The sequence below is a fragment of the Crotalus tigris genome, unplaced genomic scaffold (genome assembly GCF_016545835.1).
Source record: "Crotalus tigris isolate CLP2741 ecotype Arizona unplaced genomic scaffold, ASM1654583v1 scf7180000018217.1405312, whole genome shotgun sequence".
Classification (NCBI taxonomy): Eukaryota; Metazoa; Chordata; class Lepidosauria; order Squamata; family Viperidae; genus Crotalus; species Crotalus tigris.
This window is the reverse complement of record NW_024096887.1, coordinates 229,562-243,769: the sequence shown is the minus strand read 5'-3', so window position 1 is coordinate 243,769 and position 14,208 is coordinate 229,562. Positions and strand designations below refer to the sequence as shown.

The 14,208-nt window shown below is 40.4% G+C and overlaps 1 protein-coding gene across 1 annotated transcript; it reads right to left on the bottom strand.

Annotated features, from left to right (window-relative positions):
- Positions 1–102: 102 nt before the first annotated feature.
- SERPINC1 (serpin family C member 1) lies at positions 103–13,322 on the bottom strand. The gene is made up of 7 exons (XM_039348959.1): positions 13,168–13,322; positions 11,405–11,771; positions 10,409–10,624; positions 7,202–7,339; positions 5,273–5,666; positions 4,040–4,104; positions 103–388 (listed from the first exon to the last, which is right to left on the bottom strand). Exons 2-7 carry the CDS (start codon positions 11,765–11,767, stop codon positions 215–217), a joined length of 1,350 nt encoding a protein of 449 aa, XP_039204893.1. The 5' UTR covers positions 11,768–11,771; positions 13,168–13,322; the 3' UTR covers positions 103–214.
- Between the last annotated feature and the right edge of the window lie 886 nt (positions 13,323–14,208).

Here is a 14,208-nt window from a genome sequence, read left to right as displayed (position 1 = left end):
TGTTTGCAAGTGAAAGCTGGATTTTGCTGAATCAACCCCAGGGTCTTATTGGAGCAAGGCTACACTGTAGGACAGACAAGTAAATCACAGAGGGGGGGGGGCTCTCTTTGAAAGGTTACATTTATTTGGCTGCATGCCCTGAGCAACAGACAATGTAACAGAAACACAGACTTGGATGTTGGTTTAAGAAGACGAGCATCGCAAATCAGAGGTTTTAGGAACAGGGATCAGCCACTTTGCCTAAGAAAAGGAGGGCATTTATAGCCGCTTCCCTAATGAGTACTATAAAAGGTCTGTTGGCATTGAAGACAACTTTGTTCAAAGGGAATGAGCGACCGGAAATTACAACTGTGGTTGAAGCGGCTGCTTCGCTGCCTTCTTCATTTACCTGATGAAATAAAATGTGCATGCTGAATTAGGAACATTCCTCAGAGACCAAACAGAAACAGTTGTGGGGAATTTTTTCCCCTTTGACAATATTTTTTCCCTAAGAACATCATTAGGGCTGCAATACTTCATAGTTAGGATCAATGACTGTAGGTACATCAAAGCTGTAGATATTTCCTTTTCACCCATAGGACAGGAAGGCTTCTTCCCTAAAATGCTGCTGCAATACATGCATGCAAGGTCTAAAAATATGTATTTTATTTCAAAATATATCTTTTAACCTTATGCTAGTTTAAGCAAGCTTGACTGATTGAACTAAAAGAAATCAGTCATACAACAAAATCATCTGATCGGTTTATATATCTATATTTCAGATTCAGCCCTGTATTTTCCCCCTTTTTCATTTGAACCATACAGCCTTGGAAAGGGAAGAGGAATTTACTGCCAAATTAAGATTAACCAGACAAAGATGTGGAAAATGGGATACAATGTGTGTATATTATGCTTTCTGATTTACTATATGAAGCAATGCTTTTCACCTATCTTAACACAACACTGATCTTCTCAAATGGTGTTTGAGACTATGCCTGGGATAGTTATTTGTTATCGAAGAGTTCAGAAATAAAAGCTAAAAGTCCTTAATGGTACTATGTCTACATGGAGGGAAGTAAGCAGTGAGGTACCACAAGGTTCTGTCTTAGGCCCAGTACTCTTCAATATCTTTATAAATGACTTAGATGATAATATAATATAATAGAATATTCAATATCTTTATAAATGACTTAGATGATAATAGAATAGAATAAAGTAGAGTTAGAGTAGAGTAGAGTAGAGTAGAGTAGAGTAGAGTAGAATAGAATAGAATAGAATAGAATAGAATAGAATAGAATAGAATAGAATAGAATAGAATAGAATAGAATAGAATAGGAAGGGACCTTGGAGGTCTTCTAGTTCAGCCCCCTGCTCAAGCAGGACAACCTATACCAGACAAGTGACTGTCTAGCTTCTTCTTAAAAATCTCCAGTGATAGAGCACTCACAATTTCTGGAGGCAAGCTGTTCCATTGGTTAATTGTCCTCACTGTCAGGAAGTTTCTCCTTAATTCCAAGTTGCTTCTCTCTCTGATCAGTCTCCAACCATTGTTTCTTGTCCTGCCCTCTGGTGCTTTGGAGAATAAGGTGACCCCCTCTTCTTTGTGGTAGCCCCTCAAATACTGGAACACTGCTATCAGTGTCTCCCCTATTTCTTCTTTTCTTTAGACTAGCCAAGCCCAAGTCCTGCAGCCGTTTTTCATATGTTTTAGTTTCCAGGCCTTTGATCATCTTAGTTGCTCTTCTCTGATTTTTTTTCCAAACTCTCAACATCTTTTTTGTGATATGGTGAAAAAAATTGGCTGCAGTATTCCAGGTGTGGTCTTACTAGGGGTTTATAAAGCGGTACTAATACTTTGCAAATAGAAGGGGAACTTATCAAATTTGCAGATGATACTAAGCTGGCAGGAATAGCCAACACCCCAGAAGACAAGCTCAGGATCCAGATGGATCTTGACAGACTTGAACACTGGGTCCCAACTAACAAAATGAAATTCAATGTTGAGAAAAGTAATCTTACACTTAGGCAAGAAAAACCAAAAGTACACATACCGATTGAGTGAAACCAGGCTTAATAGCAGTAACTGTGAGAGGGATGTTGGAGTCTTATTGGACAATCAATTAAATATGAGCCAACAGTGTGCGGCAGCAGCCAAAAAAGCCAATGCAATCCTAACTTGCATTAACAGAGGGATTCAATCAAGACACGCGAGGCACTAATATAAAGTCTTAGTAAGATCAATCTAGAATATGCAACCAGTTTTGGTCTCCACACTATAAAAAAGATGTTGAGACTCTAGAAAAAGTGCAGAGAAGAACAACAAAGATGATTGGGGGACTGAAGACTAAAACATATGAAAAATGGTTACAGGAACTGGGCATGGCTAGTCTAGTGAAGAGAAGGACTAGGGGAGACAGGATAGCAGTGTTCCAATATCTGAGGGTCTGTCACAGAGAGGAGAGGATCAAACTATTTTCCAAAGCACCTGAAGACCAGACGAGCAATAACAGATGGAAACTGATCAAGGAGAGATTCAACCTAGAACTAAGGAGAAATTTTCTGACAGTGAAAACAATCAACCTATGGAACAGTTTGCCTTCAGATGTTGTGGGAGCTTCATCACTGGAAGCTTTCAAGAAGAGGTTGGACTGCCATCTGTCAGAAATGATGTAGGGTCCCCTGCTGGGGGAGGGTTGGACTAGATGACCCACAAGATTCCTTCCAATTCTGTTATTCTAATTCAACTTTGTCATTGCGTCTTGCAAGATTCTTTTGATATCCTGTTCTAAAATAAGCAGAAGAGCTAAAGGTTTGCCCAACAGCTAAAAATCAAAAATAATTGCTCCAGAAGACTACAAATGCATCAAAGTCATTTGATCTTTTTAAAAATTTCCTCCAATTATCAGTTTAAAGTCTCCACAATGATGTTAAAATGACAAAATACGCATCACAACATCACAACCCAAGATGCACCCTATATGAAAGCAGTGGAATTGGATTGCATGTTATAATACATACAGTACTGCCACTTCCTTCCCCGTTCCCAACAGATGCCTATTTTAATAATTTAATTCACATGAGTAGATATTAATCAGTCCCATTTCAAAGTGTTTCTATTGAAAGATCAGCGAGAGAGCTCTCTGTTCTTTCCTTTCATCCAGCAGAGCATGATATTCATCCTTTTATCTTGTTCTTTTTAAGTATTGTAAGATTTCAGAGCTTTTAGTCAAATGGGAAGGAGGGAGAAGAGGTCAGCACAGTGGTGCTGTGATGCTTTGTGGAGCCCCCCCCCCCCGGTCCATCCTGTCTCACCTCATCTTTAATGTCTATATGAAGCTGCTAAGTGAGGGTAGCCGATATTTTGAGGCACAATCTCAGAGTGTGGATGGAACCAAATATGCTGTAGCTGGACACTAACAAGATTGTTTGTCCATCAAGGTTTTCCATCCATCTAAACAAGTGGCAACAGTTAGATGAGCAAGCTTTATTTATTTGTTTCCTTCCTTTGTTATTTTTACAAATAACTCAAGGCAGCAAACACACCTTCCTCCTATTTTCTCCACAACAGCCCTGTGAGGTGAGCTTGGCTGAGAGAGAGTGACTGGCCCAAGAACATCCAGCTGACTTTCATGGCTAAGGCAGAACTAGAACTCACGGTTTCCATTAGCCTGGTGCCTTAACCACTAAATCAAACTGGCTCTTGATACGCCTAAGGGAGCAGACTTGGAGATCTTTCATCTGAAAGGAGATCCAGATTTAAATGCAATTCAATCATGAAACCCACCCAAAATCATTCTCTCTGCCCAATATTCCTCACAGTGTTGCATGAGGAAAAACAATGCGAGCTCTTTAAAAGGATAACATTTATAAAATAATCTCCTTTGAAATATTTCATTTCCTTCAAAAAGGTCCTGCCTGTACCAATTTCTACTGTGGTGCAAAGGTGATCCAGAATGACTTGTCTTTTAGGTTTAGCTAACATAGATTTGTTCAATAGCTAAAGCTTAATTTAGGAAAGAGAATACAGTAGAATGTAAACAAAGAAGGAAACCTGACTCACCTCAAGGAAAGCTTTGTGAAATGCTTCAGAAACATAGAGGCCCGCTTCAGGATCTTCAACTACGCCTGAAAAAGACAATAGGGAGAAAAAAGGAAAAAAATTGAATTTTCTTGTGGGAGAAACCAAAAAGGCACAGAAGTTAATCATGATCTAGGGGTCTAAAGCTGATGCTCTGCAGAAATCAGTCTTCTTATTTGGAATAAAAGACTCTGCAAACGTTTTTAGGTATTCTGTCTCACCCAAAGTCAGGAACCCAGAGCTAAACCTTTCTGGAGTGCTCCATAGTGAATGCGCCTTCTCTTTGCTTGACTGTTGGGAGGGAGAGAGCGCATCTCTAAGTGCCAGGAGGTTTCATGATTAAACGCTAGAGATTCCTTTTTCTATATCTGCTGCACTGTTGTCTGGCTGTGAAGAGTTTGTGGAAGGTAATCAGGAAAATCATTTTACAAGAGAAGAGATTTGCAGTTTGTACTACAAGTTAATAGCTAACGGGGAGATCTTTGGGTTTTGGGTTTTTTTGTTTTTAGAAATTGCTGAATTACAATTGTCAACAGCACCAACCAGCTTGGACTATAGTGAGGAACGCTGGGGGTTATAATTCAGCAATATCTAGAAGTCAACATTTCTTACCCTTTACCTAAAACCAGAAAATAGGTATGTGCTAAAATAATAGTTAAAGTCTGAGGGACACATTTGTGTATGTTTCTGTGATATTCTTCAAAATAACCACAAGTTCAGTTTGTTATGCATATGCAGGGAAGAGGAACTAGTCACGGGTTTCTGCCCCAGGAATTGATGATATCTTTACTTCAACCATCCAAAACATTTTTTTTTCATCCTGAGTCTTCTTCAAGATGCTAAACAAAATAGCATAACAATTCTGAACTATCTGGAGTATTAAATTAGGAATCTGTAGCACATTTTCTGACTAACATATAAAAAGGCATATGGTTTCATTTCCTAGACATCTGATGAAGTCAGCTACTGTTCGTGGAATTTTTTTTAATAAAACAGGTTAATCACAAATCATGTTACCAGACTCCTACCAGACACTATACCTAGTGCAAAAAGGTTATTTGAACTAAAATGGAAAGCCTTTTTTCCACAATGCACGTGATAGTATCTGGAGGAGGAAATTCTGGTCCATAGATGAGAGGGACTGCATTATAATTTTTCTTTTACTAAATTCATCAAAATAATCATTGCTCCCCACTAAAGCACATCCCAACTGACCTGGCAAACTGGCCCGTTCAGGGCTGAAAAGATCCCTTAATCCCATTTCTTGGAGTTTCTCCTTCAGACTGAAGCTGCTTTCTATCTTGAAACGGGGCAAATGCACTGAGAGGGAGACCTCTTTCAAGGCACGGAACCAGCTTTCCAGCTTCTCTGCAGTTAGCTGCTGCTCCACTTGGGCCAAAGGTGTGTTCAGATAGGGTAGGATAAAGACCATTGTAATATCGTCCCCTTGGTAAGGAAGCTCCAACACCTGGACTTTGGAGTTTGGGATGGAAGCATAACGGAATGTCATTTCCTGATACATTGTGGGCACCTCGCAAGGTTCAGCAGTGACTCTAAAAAAGGGCTCCACCTTTGTGTTTTCAAGAGGGAACTTGGATTTCCAGTGACCCTAGATCAACACAGTGACAGAAAACAGAGCCATCAGCCAGAAATTGAAACTCTGCATTTGTTTTCTTATAATGGATCCAGATCTCCACAAAATCAGTTGAAAGTTTATAAGGAAAATCCATTCCAGTATGAGGATAGGAAAGTGAATTACACAGCCTAATCCGCACCTCTCTAGAAAATGTTCACCAGGTAAACAATATTTAAACCCACAAATTCTTCTATAAACTTGGACATTGGAGAAGAGGGGAAGCAGAAACAGCTCCACGTCCTTTCGCTACCTGGAGCCAAGCTCCTTCCTTGACATACAGTAAAATAGGGAAGGAGGAAAGCCCCAAGGAGAAGCCTAGAAGCAGGGCCTAAGTAGCCACACTTTATTGGCATTTGAGAGATAGAGGTTTAGTAGGTTGCAAATATTTTGATATGGGAAGGGGGAAAGGTTAACTTTAAATTTGAAGCCATGCTTGAGAATACTGGTGCCAGCTTGTTTCCCTGCACAATATAGCTGGAACCAATAGGAAATTCTATCAGTATGTTCTAATATTCTAGTCAGTGGCTGTTGGCAAGGCATCCGTGAAGAACTGAAAGAGTTTCAGGATGTTCTAAAGCCTGTAGACCACAGGTGTCAAACTTGCCACATCACGTGACGTGTCGTGACATATCGCGACTCTTTTTGCATTGCTGGCAATGGGGTGGGCGCAGCTTCAGTATGAAGAAACCAGCCCGGAGGCCGGCAGTTTGACACCCCTGCTGTAGACTGAGAAGCAGACATGATTGTGCTTCCTTCTCTTACATGCTGTCTCAAGACTGCGATTTCTCAAATTCCTCCAGATTCAGAAAAAGCTCTATATAACAAGCAATGCTGCAATTGCCCAGGAGGCATTAGGACTGTGGTCATCAGGGGTCCTGGACCTGATGATGGTTATAATAGGATTTTAGAGAGGGGGTCTTTGGCAGACTGACCTGCAGCACTTCCATCTTATCACATTCTGAAGGGAGGATAATAAAAGGAGAATTTGATGTAAAATGTAACTGTGATAAATTTAGAATTCAAAAGTAAGCAATGAAAGAATTTAGTACATTCTACAAAAAAGTATTGCGCCAAAAGGCATTCAATCATCTGTACGTGGTCACTATAAATATATATCAACTGCAACATTTGGTTATAAATACAACCCAGGAATAAGGAACTTAAACAAAGGCATTTCAATAAATTCAGTCAAGCTTCCTTCTTTTTTCATTAACAGCAAGGCCTATTATTGAAGGAGGAAGCTCTGTTAGAAATTTGTAAAGTGGTCTGAAGATTGTGCTTAGATCAAATCAAGTAGTCTTCATTCTTCTTGCCTGTCTTAACTTGAAAAAATGTGACTTGCATTGAAGTCATAGTTAGACAAATTACTTTAAGTGGAGTTTTTCAGAAAAATCTGTAAGTTTCAATTTCAGAATTTATATAATGACACCTCCATTCCCTCAAGAATGATTAATTATATAGATTTCATTGATTTTCTATTTTTCCTGCTGGTGCATTATTTTCCATACCTTGAAGTAAATTGTGTTGACTAGTATCATAACAGTGAATTCATTGATGGCTCCTTCTGGGATCACATTTGTTATACGCTTCTCAGTTTTATTTGCCACCCAATCATTGATGATTACTCTGGATAATTCTGGCTTCTCCTGAAAGGGATAACATGGGAAAAGGTAGCTTTTTTGTTTTATATATTGTACATCCATTTGGATGTACTCTACTCCAGTGATTCTAGGCAAATTATTATATATAAAACTAAAACATCCATAAAATATTTATAAAAATAAAAATAATAGAAATAGAATAGAATTCTTTATTGGCCAAGTGTGATTGGACCCACAAGGAATACAATGAATACAAGATACAATGAAAGCTATTGAATGTTATTAATATAAAATACTATGACCATTTGGAGAACCCCTCCTCTGAATTGACTTCCCCATGTTATTATTAGCTCATTCTTATAGCAATGTTCCTCAATCTGGATCCCAGAATTCTCTAATCAGAATACCAGGTGGGGAATTCTAAGGGTTGAGGTTCACACATCTTAAAGTTTCCAAGGATGGGAAATACTGCCTTACATGGTAGTAAAGAATGAATTAAATTATTTTAAACTTATAGATAATTGAAATCAAAGCTATCTCAATTAATACAATCTCATGGTTGACCTTGCAGATTAAAAAGCAGAAGTACATAGTGCAGTAAACTAAGCAACAAGGCTATACTTGGATGCCAGGATCAGTGGGATTACAGCAAGAACAGTTGCCTCCTTGAATGGAATAGGGCAGCATCAACACTGGCTGAATTAGTTCTTTTATTTCCTTTCTTACTTTTTCTCAACTAGTCCAGGTACTGCAATTATTCATCCCCCTGGCAGTCTGGAACAGATTTGTCCCACCCAAAATTTTTGTTCTCTTTTTAAAGCAGATAAACACAGAATTATTGAAGTACCAGTCCATCTGCAAGACAGGACGGTATAGCATTTACATGCTGGATCATCACTGGAAAGATTCTAATTCAAACATTACTGGGCAATTTTTGGCAAGTCAAGGGGTTCTTGTGAAAAAACCAGAGGAGGTAAATGTCATGTATGCCACACTGGTTATAACTTTAATATATTATTAGTAAGGTGACCAACTTTTTTACAACAAAAAGGAGGACATGAATAAATTGAAGAAAAAAATATCATAAATAAAAGAAACATTGTATTTACTGCAACAATAATACAGAATACACTATAATAAGGTAAATGCATAATAAAAAACATTTGTAACAATAACATTTTATATTGTAATTATGCTTACATGCTTATTAATTATTTAAATGAGTACTTTTCCATTGAATGAATATTTTTTGTCAATGTATCATTTTCTAACAATATATTGGAAATATTTGAACAAGAAATATCCTTCATATTGAATTTTATGGCAAGTGCTGCAGCTAGAGTATCAACATTCAATCTTGATTTCTCACTTATCCAAAAATCTACACGGCTGGACTGCGTGGGGGTGGGCGGCAGAGGCAGGTGTTGTGCGCCAGGCGCTCCAGGACGGCCACGTAGGTGCGCAGGGTGAGGTGGTAGCAGCACAGGTCAGCACTGCGTAGACCACCAGCTGGCTTGGCCCATGGAAGGTCAACTGCCCACTGTGCCCCTGCCCACAGCTGCCCCGCCAGCACCGCTGCCCTGCCGTGGAGAGCCGGCCCCGAGGCTCGCAAAGCACCAGCCGAGCCAGCTCCGGCCCTGCAGCCCCCCTCCAACACCACTGCCCACCCTGCGCATCCCTGTAGAGCTGGCCCCATGGCTCACAAAGGCAAAGCACCAGCCACGCCGGCTCCAGCCCTGCAGCCAACCCCCCCCCAGCCACCCCCCCAGCACCACCGCTCACCCTGCGCATCCCCGTAGAGCCGGCCCCATGGCTCGCAATGACAAAGCACCAGCTGCGCCGGCTCTGGCCCTGCAGCCGCCCCCCCAGTTGCCCCCCCAGCACCACCGCCCACCCTGTGTATCACTGTAGAGCCGGCCCCGTGGCTCGCAATTGCAGAGCACCAGCTGCCCTGGCTCAGGCCCTGCAGCCGCCCTCCCCAGCCGCCCCCCAGCACCACCGCCTACTCTGCGCATCCCCGTAGAGCCGGCACCACGGCTCGCAAAGGCAAAGCACCAGCTGCCCTGGCTCTGGCCCTGCAGCTTCCCCCCCAGCCGCCCCCTAGCACCACTGCCCACCCTGCACATCCCCGTAGAGCCAGCCCCACAGCTCGCAAAGCACCAGCCATGTTGGCTCCAGCCCTGCAGCCACCCCCCCCAGCTGCCCCCCAGCACCACCGCCTACCCTGTGCATCCACGTGTAGAACCGAACAGGGAAGATCAAGAGAAACTTACCACTCCAGTCTCCTCCAGCTATCTGCGGAACTAAGTAGGAGATGGTGTAGTTGGGTAGCAGTGAGGGGTGCAAAGTTCCTGCAACTTGCATGTGCAAAGTTTGCCGCCCTGGTGTTTTGGCACACTCAGCAGCAATTCCTATTGGCTTTTGAAAGCCAATAGGGGGAGTAGCACAGCTCAGACAAAAGTTGAAAAAAAAAACATCAAAAAAAGGTCCCGCAACGCCTTCTGAGCGTTTTATGAGGACAAAAAAGCCCTGCAGATAAGTCTTCAAATATAGAAAAAGAGGACATTTAGGAGGACATTTTCGAGGGAGGACAGAACTCACAAAAGGAGGACTGTCCTTCCAAAAGGAGGACGGTTGGTCACCTTATTATTAGAGTTAGCATTTGAAGGAATATGTATCCAAGAAACATACAGTACATGGATTCGGGGGAAAGTAATAAAATTAGCCATGCTGACTATACAAAAATTTGCACATACAAAGGCAACAAAAACATTGCAACAGAGTGTATAAAGGTTTCAATTATTTGGAACCTTTTTTCTTTCTGGGTGGTAAACCAAGCAAAGTGTGGGGTAAGACAAAGACAGGGAAATCAACAAGGATTTGAAGGCTGGGGCATCACCAGGCCAAAAGCCAAAGCACAATACTTTGCATTCACCAACAGCAGCATTCAGTCAGCCATCAAGGGTGCTTTGGATAGGAATATCCAACTTTCAAAAAAATCATAGAGCTACACCAAGCTTTTCAGGAACATACAGGATCCTGAGACTTACAGATGATATTCAATTACTTGCAAATAGAGCAGCATTACCCCTTTATACTGTATGCACAGCTCACCTTGAAGTTCAAAGGCCAAAGTTTAGCTCCATAAACCACCTCACTAATGTTCTGATAAGTTTCATTGAATCTGAGAGACTTTTCCCCAAAAAGGCGATTGGCTGATACCAACTCGGAGGATTTGTTGACTTTCTTGTACAGTCGACAGTTCAGTTTGGCAAAGAAGAAGTGGATTTGATCAGATGTTTTTTCTGAAATTGTGTCAAACTGAAAAACCTTTAAAAAGAGACCAAGGAGAAAGGAATTGGAAAACAGTTCAGCTAGTAGAAGAAAAGCCCTGCCTAGAAATGCCACTTGGCAGCCTGCCCAATTTCAGATGGGATATTGGAATTGAAAAAGAGTGTGATGCCAGATTAACATGGCACGTTTGAGGCACATTTGAGGGACAGAGGAAACTTAACATTATGATGATTTCAGGTATATAGGAAAATTTATTAAGCCTCAGAAGTCATTGGCACATTATTTTAAAACCTAGAAAATTAATTGTGCAAAGAATGGTCACATTTATGCTAAATAAACATTTTTCATTTGACTTTGAAATTTCAGTCCTTCAAAATATCTGAATGTATGGCAGGCACCCTCATTCACAGATGTTTTCAGTGCAAAGTACATAGAAAACATGGCTCTTATCAGGCTTCAAAATTTAGTATGCTAGGCTGATCTATAGCAATGAAGGAAGAAACTGCCTTCATTTTGGGCAATTAAAAGTTTTTAATTCAGATTTTTAGAATCTGAATGGGTACATACATATGTACCCAGCTAGTGCATAACTATTTTAGTACGCGTGGATTTTAAGGAGATGATAGATTGCAAGAAAGTATCTTTAATACACTGCTCCATAATATGCTTCCCTGATAATGACATCTATTTTTCTTAAAAAATATGTTAAGGCTGTGGATATAAAATGAGAGATGAATGGTTTCTGCTAATAGCAGGAGTAACTAAATCCAGCCTAATCACCAAGGAGCCTGACCACAGCCCTATCCTGACATTTACCGTCATTAGCTGTTGAAGAGTTCTGCCACAGGCACCCAACTTGGTCATGGCAAAAGCGGTGGAAATACTGATTGGTGACATAAAAAAGTTCTCATTTTCACCCCTGGCATTGGTTATGTTTTTGTATAAGAGGACAGCAAAACGGGAATTGGCATTGGACAACTCCCAGACACGAGGGTTGGTAGAAGTTGGGATTCTCTCTTGATCCACCTCCTCTTGCAACTTTTTCTCAGGGTTACGATAAATGCAGATTGGATTTACAGGGATATCCTTTGGCTTGGCAGTACATATATCTTGTACTGAGTGGGGCTTTGTGGTGCCAGTAGACCACAAACAGAAGAAAAACAGTATCAGGAACTGCATCTTCCTGTAATCAAGAGAAAGTAACATTTTGGACTGTATATTACAACACATATTTTTTCAAGTCAAGACCATTTTACATCCAAGAGTGGTGTGAACCATTTGGAGGAGTGGTTTGAGTGGTTGACACAAAGCTAAGGCCACTCTTCATGGAAACACCCAAAGTCAAGAGACATAGTCATATATTCCTGACTGATATTTGGTTTTCCTAGGAATTGCTTTGAGAAATAGGAAGGGATAATGGGTTGGTTATAACAGATTCACAGACACTTCCTTTTTACTTTGAGTTGGGTATGTGGGGCCATAGCCCACAGTCTTGACCAAAGTATGTCATTCTCTTCATATAAATGGACTTTTGCTTGTCTACTTTGAAACAGAAAAAAAAAAACACATAAAAACTAGCTCAGCTAACAGATCCAAAAGGAAAATTAGCATATATCTACAGGTGGTTTTAACCTGGAACTTAAGAGTAGGATTTTCACATAAAAGGGATCTTTGATTTTTATTGGATGTTCAACTCTTATAAGAGGATATTTTGGGGTGAGATGCATTTGTTAGATATTTGGTTAGCTATATACAACCAACCAACAACCATCTTCTGCCATTATTTCCTCAGCAATAATGTAATCTATATCTTGTGACTATCAAGATTTAGAGCCTAATTTGCATATATTTATCTATCTTCTTTGAAAAAACATTAAAGTTGATGCGTATGAAGAAAGACATTTGACTGCCCTGTTGTTTACCATATCAAATTCCATGAAACTGTCTTGAGTTTTAGAACTATCAAAAGAAAATCTTAATTTAAACTTTTTTAACCTGCCTTTATTAATTTATAAGTAACTCAAGGTGACGAACATACCTAATACTCCTTCCTCCTCCTATTTTCCCTACAATAACAACCCTATGAGGTGGTTTGGGCTGAGAGTGATTTTCATGCCTAAGGTGGCACTAGAACCCACCATCTCTTGGTTTCTAGGCTAGTACCTTTACCTCCCATCAATTTTGCTGTATCTTACTTACATTTTAATGATTATGTATAAATTTTATATTAGCCACTCTAATTCATCCCTTCTTTTTTAAAAAATCCCCAAAGGCTGAACATTTTTAAATGATTCTGGAGAAAAATGTAATACTGAGCTAGATAACTGATCACTCATGATACCATGTTCCCTAAGGCAACCTCACGTGGGATTAATCCCACATAAGAGGATACTGAGATTTCTCATTGAAAATCTTTATTCCTGGATGAAACACAATAAACTTTGTAAAAAGAATATGGACAATTATATTCTTTTTTCAAATTCTGTTAACCACATCCCTACTTTTCTAGTGAAAGTAATCATATATTTCTACCATTGTGTTCTATGTTTTCTTTGCATAATAAATCTGAAATCTCTTACCTCTTTCTTGTGTTATTCTCTCCAGCAGAGTAGGATAATCAAAGGGCTGAATTGTTAATTTAGGCAAAAAACCATTTCAAGTCGTAAGAATATTCCTGATGGGCGTTTATTGCCTGGCCGTACTCTTCTCAACCAGCTCCAAAACAAGAGAAGGAGAGAAGAGGAAAGGGGGTGGGAAAGCCATGAAGGTCAAAGGCCATTGATCTCAAAAAGCAAGTTAAACAAACAGTGGAGCAAAGCAATGTTTATTCTGAGAGCAGCTTTAATGTTCAACATGAGGACACATGCCACACATATGGCAGAGACCCAACCCAATGAGAAAAGAGTTACCTTCTTTGCTACACATAATCTTCGTTTGACAACTGAGAGAGATTTTAAGACTTGTTCCTGTTAGATCAGAAACAAACAATGGAGCTTTCCAAAGGCCCCCTTTTGAGGAGTGCTGGAGTTAGAACTGCAGCCCTTTGCCAGAAACAGTGACTAAAGTACACCTTGATGAGGTCAGAGCTTGCAGATAACAAACAGTGCCAAGAACAATGGGGAAGTATGATTGGAGGGGAAGAGAGATTTTAGTGCAGGGTCCCACTGCATCTTTCAAGGATTTTAACAATGGGTAGTTCCACACAAGGATAGTGTGCTAGGTTGACAGAAGTTCTAAATGTTCTCCTGTTTGTCCCTCCCCCCAGTGTACTGAAACCTCCAAGATGCTTATTGCTACTAGATTTGTAGCATGTTGCTACCATTTATTGGTTGTCAGGGTTGTTGCAGCCCAGATCTGGTACTCCAAGCACAGCTAAAACTTCCTTTTGCAAAATATTGAGCTTCTGAGCCCAGTTTCCCATCAGTTTTCCACTGTCTCCTGAAGAAGGGCAGCCACGACTATCTCTCCATACCCTCTACAGTTTGGAGTGTATCTTTGGGGAACTTCCATTTTAAGACTCTTTGGTAAGAAAAACCAGCCCATACCTACCGAGCAGCTTTCTGGCTCTTCTATTGACTCTGGGAAAAAGAAAAAGCCCCCAGCCAGACTCTGGTCAATTT

Bases quoted from the DNA above. Each gene is read 5' to 3' on its own strand.
- SERPINC1 (XM_039348959.1), bottom strand. From the start codon at position 11,767: ATGCAGTTCCTGATACTGTTTTTCTTCTGTTTGTGGTCTACTGGCACC. The intron at 7,340-10,408 runs GTGAGCTGTGCA...TATCCCTTTCAG, and splicing joins TTTGGCCTTTGAACTTCAAG to GAGAAGCCAGAATTATCCAG. The intron at 389-4,039 runs GTGAGTCAGGTT...TTATTTCATCAG, and splicing joins TTCACAAAGCTTTCCTTGAG to GTAAATGAAGAAGGCAGCGA.